Raw genomic sequence first — 14,490 nt, 5'->3', positions numbered from 1 at the left:
AAGGTAATGAATGCTAGGGATAATGGATTATCTCTGCCGCTTGGAAATGGCCCCCTTTGAAGTAGAAATGTGTTTATTAACTTTTCTTTAGACTAAGAGCCTTGGTAGGAACTGGAGCACAGCAACTCTAGGGTGAAACCTTTCAGGTACTGCTGACCCAACCTGACTATACTAATAAACTTTTTTTCTACAATTTTAGCCCCAGAGAAATAAATATGGGATTGATGGTTAGGAGGATAAGCATTGGTAGCGATAATTAAATGAACTCCTTGGGAATGTCTTACCAGAAAAGGCAAGATAAAAGGAGAAAAGGATCTTAAAATTGGCCGGATAACCTTTCCTTTCATTTCAAAACCAATTTGGTCCTTAGTTTGTGTCTCTATATGAGCGAGGCATTAAGCATAATATGATGGGGCTGAACATGGAGCATTTCAAGTTTTGCTCCACAAGACCAGGGCAGATAGGGATACTGTTGTTCCTGAAAATTCCCACTGACCTCCGTAAGCATCATCCAGTTCATCCTTTCCAAACCAGAGTTGGGTGCCATGGATAGCACAAGTATGGAACTGTACTCGGAAAACAACGTCGCGTTCCGGGTTTTTGTATTGCTTATGGTAACATTTCACCTGAAAAGGCAAAGATGGAAGAACATGTCTAAGACTGAGCCACTGACTGGGTATTACCAATAGTTACAATCATAAAAACGGCTGGGGATCCCAGTTGCCTTGACACTGACCTCTAAACCGCAGGGACCTGGATTCAACTATCGAAGGCTGTATCTGCATTTCAGCCCCAAATACCAGCTCGATGATCTTTGTCTGGTGATAGGCAGCAAATCACAGGGTAAACTTTACGAGGCGCTGCTCTCCCGAGCCTCGCTTGATGGAAGTGTCGTCAGGAGAACAGGTGGCAAAGGTCAGTGCACCTGACTCACAGTGCTTCCAACTTCTGGGAAGTGTCATGATTCCCTCCACTCCTTGGTCCCTTTACCATTCCTTGGCCAGAAGCAAGGCCACGCAAAGTTCACCCTGTGGGGCTAAAAGAATCATTCTTTCTTCTGTGAATGCCTCTAATTCTCTCCAGCATTTCTTGGTCAGAATTTCCAGTGTCAGAGACGAGATCAGAGTTGTACAGAAGCAAGACAAAGAAATGTCTTTCCCAGGGCACATAGGCTGTGTTTTTTCAGCCTGGTTTTGCCAGGAGCCAGCATGGACTCGATGGGCTGAATGGCCTCCTCCTGTGCCGGAATGGCGCTATGACTTTGCCCACTGTACAAAGAGAATCCCAGAGATCATCTGATTTCTGACTCTCTGGGATTGGATCCACCACATCAGAAGCACAGTGGGCTAGATCTTCTGCCCGTGTAGTTGATTGGTGGAAACTGCAAACGTGCAAGATTGACAGACAGGAAAAAACCCAACTGCCCAGTGTCCTGTGCATTCACATTTCTCAAGTTCTCTATAATTCTTGACAGATCAGTACTTGTATCTGTATACTGATCAAAAAAAGGAAAACCATGGTTGGCCAATGATTGTCCTGTTTTACTGGGGGAACTGAGACTGTGGGCTGAATTTTTGGGCCCTGCCGGGGACGGGACCGGAGGCGGACAGGGGCCAAAAATGCTGGCGCGCCGGTTTCCTGGCACTGGCCATTTTTGCGGAGATAGGTTCATGGCTGTAGGGATACCCGTCTCCCCACGGAGCAGGCAGCCAATTGAGGCTTGTTCAAGGCCTAGTTAAGGCCAATTAAAGGTTGTTGCCTGGAATTTTCTAGGTGGCCTCCAGTTTCCCGCACTGGCAATGGCTAGTTTAGCTGACTGGAGGCAAGCGCCCAGTGGCAGGCAGGGCAGGGAATGCCAGCACTCCAGGCCTAGGGGCCCTCTCTGCCTGCCTGGGTGCGAGAGCAGCTCCAGACTGCCCTGTAGAGGGGCTTCCCTCCCTCCCCCACCAGTGGTGGCCCAGCTGCTGAATCTACTTTTTACCTCAAGATTTAGAAAAGTCGGTGAGAGGACACCTCCATTTTGAAGCACCCTCTCTCTTGCTTACCTTCCATTGCAGCCTACGGCTCCTCGCAAGTTGGAAAACCTCCGATTGGCCCTCCAGCTTTGAGAGCCCGCCCACCGCCCTTATTTGATCACAGAACCCGTCTCCATGGCAATTAAGGGGGCACCTCTGTGAAAATTCTATTGAGTGACTATTCCGCTCCCCAGAGCAGGTTTGGGACTTGGAAACAGTCCCAATTCCTGTTTCCCATCCCCAGAGGGAAATCCAGTCCTGTCTTTTCAAAGTTAGGACAAGGGGGTGGGGTTCCTTGGGGAGTGTGTCAGGATTTACAGAGGGACCTCCATCCAGAAAAGTTTGAAAGCCACAAATAGAGAGTAAGATACATGAGTATCGGCAAGAGAATCAGAGCAAACAGAGTGCCAAGTGCACTCTTTGTTTTGTCAGTTCAAATGGTGCAAGCAAAGTTTGAAGCTTGAGTTTGGCTTAGATTCTTAGGAAAAGTGCATTTTCCATGATAATTCCTAGGAGTCAGGGAATTCATTTGCAGACTGGTCCCTCAACAGACTAAATGGATGGGATTAAGGTTAGTTATGGTAGTGTAGATCTTTTACGTGCTCGAACTTTCTGAGACTAACAGCAGGGGGCTTGTGCTGGTAAACTCAATGGACCAGCCTTGGCAAAGCCCTCCCCTGTTTGAACAGGCCACTGGTACATGAAGAACTCATTCAGAACGGCTCGGCCTGTGGCACACCTAGCTGGGAAGCATCAAATCGATTGACGTAGCAACCCATTAAGCACTGCAGCTCGCCATTAACAGGAGAGTTGTATTGGCGGCAGAATGTGGACCAGTGACACAAGGGAGACATGGGGGAGGGGCAACACTGCTCCTAAATCAATGCAGTCACCCAGATCCCTTTCAATCTGCAAGTGAGGGAGAGGTGGAGTAAGAGCATTCCTCAGATTTGCACACAATTCTTAGGAGGCCCATCAAATGTCATACAAACTAAATTGGGAGCAATTGTACCATCCAGGAGGTAAAGTGGCAGAAGACCAGTAAACATCCCATAATCTCATCCACTATTCAGGTGGTTTTCAGGGGGACAGTAGCCCAGGTCTTCTCAGATCCATCAATCTAGCGTTGTTTCTTCTGTCCAAAATGCAGGCATCAGGAATGCCACATAATGAAGGCATCATGGCTGCTTGCTGGATAATAGCTATTGACATGCATAATGATGTTTCTGCGTTCAAATAGAAAGAGACACTTGCATTTCTATTGCGCCTTTCATGACATCAGGATGTTCCAAAGCATTTTACAGCCAATGAATTACTCTTTGAAGTGTAGTCACTGTTGTAATGAGGAAAGGCAACAGCCAATTTGCGCACAGCAAGATCTCACAAACAGCAATAATGACCCAGATAATCTGTTTTAGTGACTGACTGAAGGATAAATATTGGCCAGAATACCAGGGAGAACTCCCCTGCTCTTCTTTGAAATAGTGTCATGGGATCTTTTAGATCCGTCTGAGAGGCCAGACAGGTCCTTGTCTCGTCTGAAAGATGGCAGCTTCAACAATGCAGTGTTCTCTCAGTACTGCCCCTCCGACAATGCAGCACTCCCTCAGTATTGCCCCTTCGACAGTGCGGCGCTCCCTCAGTACTGCCCCTCCGACAGTGCGGCGCTCCCTCAGTACTACCCCTCCGACAGTGCGGTGCTCCCTCAGTACTGTTTCTCTGACAGTGTGGCACTCCCTCAGTACTGACCCTCCAACAGTGCAGCATTCCCTCAGTATTGCGCCTCCAACAGTGCAGAACTCCCTCAGTACTGACTGACCATCCGACAGTGCAGCACTCCCTTGGTACTGACCCTCCAAAAATGCAGCACTCTCTTGGTACTGATCCTCTGACATGCTGCATTCCCTCAGTACTGACCCTCTGACAGTGCAGTGTTCCCTCAATACTGACCCTCCGACAGTGCGGCGCTCCCTCAGTACCTCCCTTCCAGCATTTCGCGCTCCTTCAGTACTGCCCCTCCAACATTTTGCGCTCCCTCAGTATTGTTTCTCCGACAATGCGGCGATCCTTCTGTACTGCCCCTCTGACATTCCACGCTCCCTCAGCACTGTTTCTCCGACAATGCTGTGATCCCTCAGTACTGTCCCTCCGGCATTTTGCGCTCCCTCAGTACTGCCCCTCCGACAATGTGGCACTCCATCAGTACTGCCCCTCTGACAGTGTGGCACTCCATTAGTGCTGACCCTCTGACAGTGCGGTGCTCTCTCAATACTGGCACAGGAGTGTCAGCCTAGATTATGTGCTCCAGACTCTGGAGGGGGGCTTGAACCCACAACCTTCTGGCCCGGGAGGCGAGAGTGCTACCCACTGAGCTACAGCTGCCATCACTTGACCTAATTAAATGCAAACTCCTGCTGCTCCTTTAACTGTGGCGTTGCTATGAGGAGTCCTGGTCCCCACACAGGTGCCTTCTGTGACACATTGCATTCCGACAAACCCAGCCATGTTCGTGAAAGCCCTGCCAGCTTGCCCAGTTGTGGCTTAAAGCCAATACTGCTTAGCAGTTGCAAAATAACATTCACCACTCCGCTGTGTGCACTGCAAGCTGCCTTATGGGACAGATGTGCCCAGGGTGGCTCCTAAGCATCCATTAGCATGAATGCTTCATGCTATGATAACTTTCATTTCTTTGCAAAGTGAGATGTTGTGCCTAGGTCGGACCGCAGCCAGAGGGTACCACTCTATCCCAACCTATGTTGAGAAGCAGAGGCAATGAAAAGCTGATCTCTTCCAAAATGTCCAGGTAGATGTGCAGCTGCCTATAAATGTGAGCCTTGGATACTGGCAGGTAGGCAAAAAAAAACCCCAGGTGTTGTTATGCCTACATTTGTTGACCCATCCCCTTTTCCCAAATACACCCTGCATTGTATTCGGAGCTCCCTTAAAGAATACCCGTCCTTCTCATTGAACATGGCACTCTTAAGTGGCAGCAGAAAGGCTAAAGAACATGAGCATCGACAGACAAATCAAAAATCCAAAGACTGTCCAGCAAAACCGTTAATGCATGGAACAAAATGCCTAGCAAAATGTGATTGCAAATGTTAAAAAAAAATCCTAAAACTTTTAAGCAGCAATATAATCACCCCCTTTAAGAAGTCAAACTGAGCAGTCAAGGTCTCCTCGGGTGCCGGTTTTATAAGGGCAATGGTGCCTGGCCCGGGCGGAGTCTTGGCCTACCTCGCAAAACAGGGCATGAGGCCTGCATTAGCAAATGCCAATGACGCTGGAACATGCCTGGTGTGTAATGTCACTTTCTGTCCCCCAGCACAAGAAGGCAATCACACTGTGGACCAGGGGTCTGGTGAGCTTTGCCAACCCATACACTTTGAGGCTCTTCTGGAAAAGCTGGGGAGAACCAAGCTTGAGAAGCAAAATGGTCTCTCCCTGCTTTGACCAGAAGCTCAGGAATGAGTCTAGAGTGTTAACATTGAAAAGAAACAGTGTCGTAGAGCGGAAGGAACTCTGGGGGAGAAACTGGTCCTTGGTGTGCCCATCTTTTGGGCAAAAAAAATTAGAGTTTAGATAGCGAGGGGGGGACAATTTTCCCCGACAGGTGGTGAGTGCCTAATGTACCTGAATATGCTAATCAGAGGCCTAAGGCCTGTTTTAGGAGCCATTCTGCAAATGTGTATCCACTGTGTTTGTTCTGTCCTGTTAATCCAGGTTTACAGTGGCTTAATAGGTGGTGCATAAAGTGGTCCGATGGAAAGGAAGATTAAAAACTTGCATTAATACTGCACAGCAATACTGTGGGCCTCTTACTCCCCTCTCGACCAGTATTTACCTGTCGGCCACGGCTTGCCCCCCTCTCCAGTTCAATTTGCGCTCATTGCTTGCCAGCTTTATGTAGCTGAAGCCTGAGGCTAAATTAGCAGTGAGCCTCGAGCTGAAGGCATGCATTCCAGGCTGGTCTCTGGCACAAGGCCACTTTCTCATAAAGATACAAGAAGGGTGACTCACAAAGTTTAAGGGTGTCTATTAGAAGGGTTAACGGTGTCAGTATCCTGATATTAAAGCAGTCTTGCATTTTAACAATTAGTGGAGTCTGCAATATAACAATTAAAAGAATCTCTGGAACAATGATTAAAAGAGGCAGTGTAACAACGATAAAAGATATAGAATGGGTAAAGGGTATTGAAGGTTGTGTCATCATCATTAATGTGATCTGTACATGATGATTAAAGGAGTTTAGAATGTAAAACTGCCCTCTCACAACTGACCACTTCCAAAGATGATTTTTTTCTCTTGTCCACTCCTTGATCTGGAACTCACCATGATGTCTCCCTTCAGCAGTAAGGCTGGCTCGATTGAGATGCACAGCTTCTTACACCCGGGTCCTTGGACGCTGCTGTAGAAAAACAGAATGAGGAAGCATGGATTTGTTAAGCTCGCACAGAAAGGGTGTGGGCACATGACTGACAACTCACAGGCGGCCATCGTGCCACCAGCATTGCCCAGCACAGTGCCAACCAAATCATGCAACTGATGTGATCTTTGAGCTTCAACTTAAAGTCAAAAGCATCTGGGGCCTGCCTACGAAGCAGCTTACGGGAATCATTACCCTCTGGATGAGGGGGCTGCTGTGGTAGATTTAAGATAGGTTTTGACGCATAAACCAAGGAAAACATCTGTACAAGAGTTTTTTTTTTAAAAGAGCTTGCTAGACTGTCTTCTCATTATTCAGTGAAACATCTCTCTGAGCATTTCCTGTCTGCAGCACACATAAACAAACAGCAACAAGCCACTTACTAGATTCCTGATGTGTAAACAAGTTGCATAGACTGATAAATCTTCAGGAATGGGTGGTATCCTGTAATTAAGCAGAAATCCATTCATCTCCATTTTCCATGGTCAAGCAGAGTCAACATTTCAGCTTCAATGATCAGCAGATCAATCAAACAGATAGGAAAGAGTTTGGGGCAATTCCAGAGGCACAACGCACAGGGAGAGGATATGAGGGACCTTGCTCATCCAAGCAACACCATAAACTGGATGTGTGTCAGCCTTGGGTTGCCCACAGTCAGATTTATTATTGGATGTTTCCCCAGTTAAGAGTGACTACAATGGGACAAATGCTCAAGATAAAATTCAGATCAACCCATTGGCTGGCCTTAAGAGTTAGCCAATATGGAACATTGGAAGCTTCACCATTGGCTACCAGTTTATAGTACAAAGTATTCACAACCCAAGCAGCCCGTGTCGGTGTTTAAACTCTGCACGAGCCTCCTCCCACCCCTTTTCATCTCACCCTATCACCATATCTTTCTATTCCTTTCTCCCTCATGTATTTATCTAGCTTCCCCTTAAAGGTATTTATACTATTTGCCTCAACCACTCCCTGTGGGAGTGAGTTCCACATTCTCACCACTCTCTGGGTAAAGAAGTTTCTTCTGAATTCCCCATTGGATTTATTAGTGACTTTCGTAACGGCAAACAACAGCGGTACCTTGCCAAGCATAACCATGGACCAACACATGGAAGTCCATGGTTGCCAATGGTCTCTTAAGGCATGGTACCTGAAGAGAGAGAAAGAGAGAGTGACCATCTTATATTGATGGCCCCAGGTTCTGGTCTTGCCCACAAGTGGAACATCTTCTCTATGTCTACCCTCTCAAACCCTTTCACAATATTAAACACCTCTATCAGGGCACCCCTCAGCCTTCTCTTTTCTTGACAAAAGAACCCCTGTCTCAGTTCATCGGCTGCTGAAACCCCCATCCATGCCTTTGGTACCTCAAGACTTGACTATTCCAATACTCTCCTTGCAGGCCTCACATCTTCTACTCTCATTAAACTTGAGCTCAGCCAAAACTCTGCTGCCCCGTATCCTTATTCATACCAGGTCCTGTTCACCCACCGCCCCTGTGCTCACTGACCTACACTTGCTCCCAGTCCAGCAATGCTTCAATTTTAGAATTCTCATGCTTGTCAATTCCCTCCATAGCTTTGCCTGTCCCTATCCCTGTAACTTCTTCCAGCCTTCCAATCCTCTGAGGTATCTGCACTGCTCCAACTTTGGTCACTTGAGCATCCCTGATTGTAATCAATCCACCATTGGTGGCCATGCCTTCAGCTGCCTAGGCCCTAGGCTATGGAATTCCCTCCCTAAACCTCTCCACCTCTCTAGTCTCCTTTAAAACGCTCCTTAAAACCTACCTCTTTGACCAAGCTTTTGGTCATCTGTCCCTAATATCTCTTTCTGTAGCTCGGTATCAAATTTTGTTTGATAATCGCTCACATGAAGTGCCTTGGGACATTCTACTACTTTAAAGGCGCTATATAAATGCAATTTGTTGTTGTTGGTCACTCTCAGCTGAGATGACAGACAGTGTGAGCTGCGGCAATTTTCTGGAGCTCGGAGTGAGAGACATCAGCTAGACTTCCTGCTCCTCATGATGAACCAACAATCCTGGCTATCAGGTATATTGGCACGCGCTACAGGCTTGGGCCTAACAGTGATACCCTCCCCTCTGCCATGGTCAAATAGTGCACTGGCACTCATTAGTCACTTGGAGGAGGTACCATGGGCTCATTCTCTGGCGTGAGTCAGTGCCTTTTGGAGAGGGGTAAGAGGAGGAGATATGAGGAGGAGGGGGTTGGGTTTAAATCATGCAAACAGGCAGGTTAAATATGAGTAAACACAATAAAAACAAATTGTTCAGGACACAGTCAGAGAAAATGGAAAATCCTTATCTTGTGTTGTTTTTAGACAGAGATCGAGTACTTTAACCGCTGTAACTAAGGGATTAACCATATCAGAAGCAAAGTGTGGGAGAAACAGCAAACAAGCATAGTCCACCTGCTGTTCAACAGATGGTGTGGTCACTATTTGAGCTAATGTTAGCACAGGCCCAAAGCCAAAACAGGAACCATCCAAAATGTTGTTTTATAAGGAGTGTTGGCATAGAATCAATGGGCCAAATAGCCTCCTTCTGTGTCGTAATGACTGTGAGGATTGAAGGGAGTGGGTACAGGATGCTCCCCAGTGCAATTAGTGCATGTGCATTCCCAATATCAAGGCTATATCAATGATCATCTTGTTTTTTGTCATTTCAATCTATCCCAACAAGTTGCTTTACAAGTTATGGGTACATTTCAGTCCTTTAAGGGCTGACTTTACAAGTTCAGGAGAGAGGAAAACATGAAAGAATAGTGGCTTTGTAAAGTTAGCTTGGCTATCGTTCGATTTCCTTATGAAGTTAAACAGGAATCTCTCAAGAACTTTACCTGAGATTGCCAACTAGGTTGTTTTTGCCTGTTGCCCAAGAGTCAACATTACCAGCCGTTACTTCAAATGTCCAGCACAGGAACAAGTCATTTGGCCCATACCGCCTGTCCCAGTGTTTGTTTATTTTTATTCACTCACGGGATGTGGGCGTCCAGCATTTATGGCCCATCCCTAATTGTCCTTGAGAAGGCAGTGGAGAGCCACCCTTGTGAATTACTGTGGGTCTGGAATCACACGTAGGCGAGGCTGGGTAAAGATGGCAGATTTCCTTCACATTAGTGAACCAGATGGGATTTTGCAACAAACAGCTGTTTCAAGGTCACCATTACTGATACTCGCTTCTTATTCCGCGTTTATTTATTTATTTTCATTCTTTCACAGGACGTGGGCGGCGCTGGCTACGTCAGCATTTTTATTGCTCATCCCTAATTGCCCTTGAGAAGGTGGGGGTGAGCTGCCTTCTTGAACCGCTGCAGTCCATGTGGTGTAGGTACACCCACAGTACTGTTAGGGAGGGAGTTCCAGGATTTTGATTAGCTGAATTTAAATTCCCCAGCTGCTGTGATGGGATTTGATCTCCTATCTCCAGATTATTAGTCCAGGCTCTGGTCACTAGGACCAGCAACATAGTCATTATGCTATCATACGACAATAGCCCATTTAAAACAATACTTTGGCCATAAAGCACTTTTGGATATCCTGAGTTTGTGAAATACGCTATGAAATGCAAATCTTTGTGGGGGGGTTAGTGATCTGGAATACAAATTGCCGTGGTAACGCTTCCTCTTTCTTGCATTCCTTAGGCTCGATTGCAAAAATTCGGAGTGTTTGCAGGAAAAATTTAAGTCCACATCTTGCAGCCTGCTTTACATCATACCCGCCCCTCTGATGTACGGCAGGTCTAAAGCCAGCAATGAAACAATGTCACCAACCAGCCTGAAGTGAAAGCTGGGCCTTGTTTAGGATCCAGCTGTAAATTCAGATTCCTGAAACACACAGTTGTTTCATGGTCCGACTGAACCTCTCTGTTGTTGGATCAGTGTGAAGAGCTCGGCTATTTCCTTATCTAATTACTTCAAAAGTGGCTTGGGACAACATTAAACTGGCTGGGGCAAGGAGTCTCATTTGCCTCACTGCTGTGCAGACGTACACTCTTGGCCCGCTGGCATGTTTTCACAGGTATTCTGATACGCTGTACGTGTGCTGACTATGGGGAGAGATGACTGTAAACAGTGGGGGTGGGGGGGCATTGAATTCAGTCAAAACATCAAATAACGCAATAGAATCACACGGTTTAAACAAAAATAAAATTGAGAATCCTAGGGGATGGACCAGAAGAGGAAAAATGAGGGAATTCAAGAAGGAATGGTTAGATGATGCCAAGCTTGTGAGTTATAGAATGGAGGAAAAACTGAGGCCCAAGAAAGGGATTAGTTAGACTAGGAGACTGTGTTGTGCGTTCAACAGAATAAGGATGTAGGGTAGGCGCCCTCCCATTCTGGCCTTTTGTGCATCGTCGATTTTAATCGCTCCACAATTGGTGGCTGTGCCTTCAGTTAAGAATGGCTGTAGAGTGTTTCGTGTGCGAGACCAAGGCAAGGAACTTGGGGGCAGCTTTAGCAATGGAAGAAATACAAGCTCCATATAAGAATATAAGAAATAGGAACAGGAGTAGACCACTTGGCCCCTTGAGCCTGCTCCGCCATTCAATACGATCATGGCTGATTTTGGGCTTCAACTCCATTTTCCCGCCCGCTCCCCATATCCCTCAATTCCCCGAGAGACCAAAAATCTGTCTATCTCAGCCTTAAATGTGTTCAACGATGGAGCATCCACAGCCCTCTGAGGTAGAAAATTCCAAAGATTCACAACCCTTTGAGTGAAGAAATTTCTCCTCATCTCAGTCCTAAATGATCGGCCCCTTATCCTGAGACTGTGCCCCCGTGTTCTAGATTCCCCAGCCAGGGGGAAACAATCTCTCAGTGTCTACCCTGTCAAACCCCTTCAGAATCTTGTATGTTTCAATGAGATCACCTCTCATTCTTCTAAACTCCAGAGAGCATAGGCCCAATTTACTCAGCCTCTCAACAAAGGTTGTTGGAGGTCAGACATCACAGCTCCAGGAGCTCTGCAGGAGTTCCTCAGGGTAGTGTCCTTGGCCCAACCATCTTAAGCTGCTTCATCAATGATTTTCCTTCCATCATAAGGTCAGAAGTGGGGATATTCGCTGATGATTGCACAATATTCAGCACCATTCGGGACTCCTCAGATACTGAAGCAGTCCATGTCCAAATGCAGCAAGACCTGGACAATATCCAGACTTGGGCTGACAAGTGACAAGTAACATTCGCGCCACACAAGTGCCAGGCAATGACCATCTCCAACAAGAGAGAATCTAACCATCACCCCCTTGACATTCAATGGCATTACTATCGCTGAACCTCCCCACTATCAACATCCTGGGGGTTATCATTAACTAGAAACTGAACTGGACTAGTCATATAAATACTGAGATGGTCAGAGGCTAGGAATCCTGCTGTGAATAACTCACCTCCTGACTCCCCAATGCCTGTCCACCATCTACGAGGCACAAGTCAGGAGTGTGATGGAATACTCTCCCCTTGCCTGGATGAGTGCAGCTCCAACAACACTCAAGAAACTTGACGCCATCCAGGACAAAGCAGCCCTGCTTGTTTCGCACCCCATCCACAAACATTCACTTCCTCCATCACCGACACACAGTAGCAGCAGTGTGTATCATCTACAAGATGCACTTCAGAAACTCACCAAGATTCCTTAGACAGCACTTTCCAAACCCACGACCACTACCATCTAGAAGGACAAGGGCAGCAGATAGATGGGAACACCACCACCTGGAAGTTCCCCTCCAAACCACTCACCATCTTGACTTGGAAATATATCGCCGTTCCTTCACTGTCGCTGGGTCAAAATCCTGGAACTCCCTTCCTAACAGCGCTATGGGTGTACCTACACCACATGGACTGCAGCGGTTCAAGAAGACAGCTCACCACCACCTTCTCAAGGGCAATTAGGGATGGGCAATAAAAATGCTGGCCCAGCCAGCGAAGCCGACATCTCTTGGTTGAATGTAAAACATCCTCAATCCCAGTGACTAAGTTAGTGAACCTTCTTTGTCCCACCTCCAATTCAAGTATATACTTTCTTAAATGCGGAGACCAAAACTGCACATAGTACTCCAGATGCGATCTCAACCAAACCCTGTAGCAAGACTTCTTTATTCCTGTACTCCAATCCCCTTGCAATAAAGGCCAACATGCTATTTGCCTTCCTAACTGCTGCACCTGCATGCTAACTTTCTGCATTCTTTGTACCAGCACACCCAAGTCTCTTTGGACATCAACACTCACAAGTTCCCCACCTTTTAAAAAATATTCTGCTTTTTTATTCTTACGACAAAAGTGAATAACTTCACACTTCCCTCCATTATACTCCATCTGCCACCTTGTTGCCCACCCACCTAACCTGTCTATCTCTTTGCAGCCTCTTTGTCCTCCCCACAGCTTAAATTTCCACCTAGCTTGGTATCATCAGCAAACTTAGATACATTACTCTCTGTCTCTTCATCTAAGTCATTAATATAGATTGTAAATAGCTGAGGCCCCAGCACTGATCCATGCGGCACTCCACTACTCACTGTCTGCTGACTTGAAATGATCAGTTTATGCTCACTCACTGTTTACTGTCTGTTAGCTGATCCTCTAGCTATGCTAACATATTACCCCCAACTCCAAAAGACCTTATTTTGCTTCACCTTTTGTGTGGCATCTTATCGAATGCCTTTTGGAAATCCTGCTATACTACATCTACCGGTTCCCCTTTATGTACCCTACTAGTCACATCCTCAAAAAACTCCATTTGAGTCCAAAAGTGATACTGAAACCATAGAGGTTTGCAGTACAGAAGGAGGCCATTCAGGATATTGGTGAGGCCGCAGCTGGAGTCCTGTATGCAGTTCCTGTGTCTTTACCCAAGGAAGAACATAACTTGCCCTAGAGAGTGCAATGAAGGATCACTAGACTGGTTCCTGGGGTGAGGGAATTGTCCTTTGAGGAGAAATTGAGTAGACTAGGCCAATATTCCCTGGAGTTTAAAAGAATGAGAGGTGATCTCATTGAAGCACGTGAAATTCTTAAGAGGCTTGACAGGTTAGATGCTGAGTGGATGTTTCCCCTTGGCTGGTGAATCTAGAACTCAGGATCACAGTCTCAGAATAAGGGGTTGGCCATTTTGGACTGAGACGAGAAGAGATTTCTTTACTCAGAGGGTTCTGAATCTTTGGAATTCTCTCACCTAGAGAGCTGTGGATTCTCAGTCATTGAGTATATTCAAGACAGAGGTCGACAGATTTTTGGACACTAAGGGATATGGTGTAGGACGAGAAAGTGGAATTGATCCTGAAGATCGACCATGATCTAATTAAATGGCAGAGCAGGCTGGAGGGGCTAAATGGCCGACTCCAGCTTCTATTTACTATGTTCTTATATTCAGCCCATTATGTGTTGGCTATCTGCTAAATCAATCCAAAAGCAATCTAATGCCCTTGAGCTCTGTATTTCCCTCGACTCCAAGTATTTGTTCAATAAAAATGCCAATTGATGAAGGACGGAGGGCGGAGCCATCATATGTAAGAGATAAAAGTTGAGGTCATTGGTTCGATTTGTGACAAAGCTGCAGAAACCATCTCAAGAATTGGAAACAATGGGATTTTTGTTGCCCTACTAAAGGGTGGAGAAAGTTGCCAATTCAGTCAGTGCACTGGGAGGGGGTAAGCTCTGCAGATGTGGGATTGGAAGTAGGTGGGCGATTGTCGAGTAGAAACAGCAGTAAAATGATGGCAAAAGTTTCACAGTACAGTGAGGTTGACCCCGCTGTGAGCTTTGCTGGTCTGTTCAGGGAAAACAAGAAAAGAATTTTCCAGAGTTCAGGAGGTTATGAGATTTGAAACAGTTCTCGTGAGCTGAATAAACACAACGACAAGCCGCCAAAGGTTTGATAATGGGTAAGGTCTTAAATGCAGAACAACTTCCTGTTTTCCAGAAAATCTGCATGTTAACACTGTACAATACCAACAACAATATCAAAAAATGTTTAAGTTCCTAATTTTGTGGAGAATTTGATGGCAGTGTTCTTGTGGTATGTATTAAA

The 14,490-nt window shown here is 46.3% G+C and overlaps 1 protein-coding gene and 1 long non-coding RNA gene across 3 annotated transcripts in view; one reads left to right on the top strand and one right to left on the bottom strand.

Moving 5' to 3' along the window:
- Positions 1 to 14,490, bottom strand: part of LOC144672573 (tensin-2-like) — a 237,007-nt gene that overhangs the window by 40,651 nt on the left and 181,866 nt on the right. For both annotated transcript variants that reach the window (XM_078534376.1, XM_078534375.1), the window contains exons 13-15: positions 6,825 to 6,885; positions 6,348 to 6,423; positions 497 to 626 (exon numbers count right to left, since the gene is read on the bottom strand). In XM_078534376.1, the coding sequence (XP_078390502.1) occupies positions 497 to 626; positions 6,348 to 6,423; positions 6,825 to 6,885 (267 nt within the window). The remainder of the gene's footprint in view (positions 1 to 496; positions 627 to 6,347; positions 6,424 to 6,824; positions 6,886 to 14,490) is intronic.
- The window catches only part of LOC144672575 (uncharacterized), a 101,858-nt gene that overhangs the window by 28,583 nt on the left and 58,785 nt on the right, over positions 1 to 14,490 (top strand). The window lies entirely within an intron of this gene.

Source organism: Cetorhinus maximus, chromosome X (genome assembly GCF_964194155.1).
Source record: "Cetorhinus maximus chromosome X, sCetMax3.hap1.1, whole genome shotgun sequence".
NCBI lineage: Eukaryota > Metazoa > Chordata > Chondrichthyes > Lamniformes > Cetorhinidae > Cetorhinus > Cetorhinus maximus.
The sequence above is the reverse complement of the archived record's forward strand: the minus strand, read 5'-3'. Positions and strand labels throughout refer to the sequence as shown.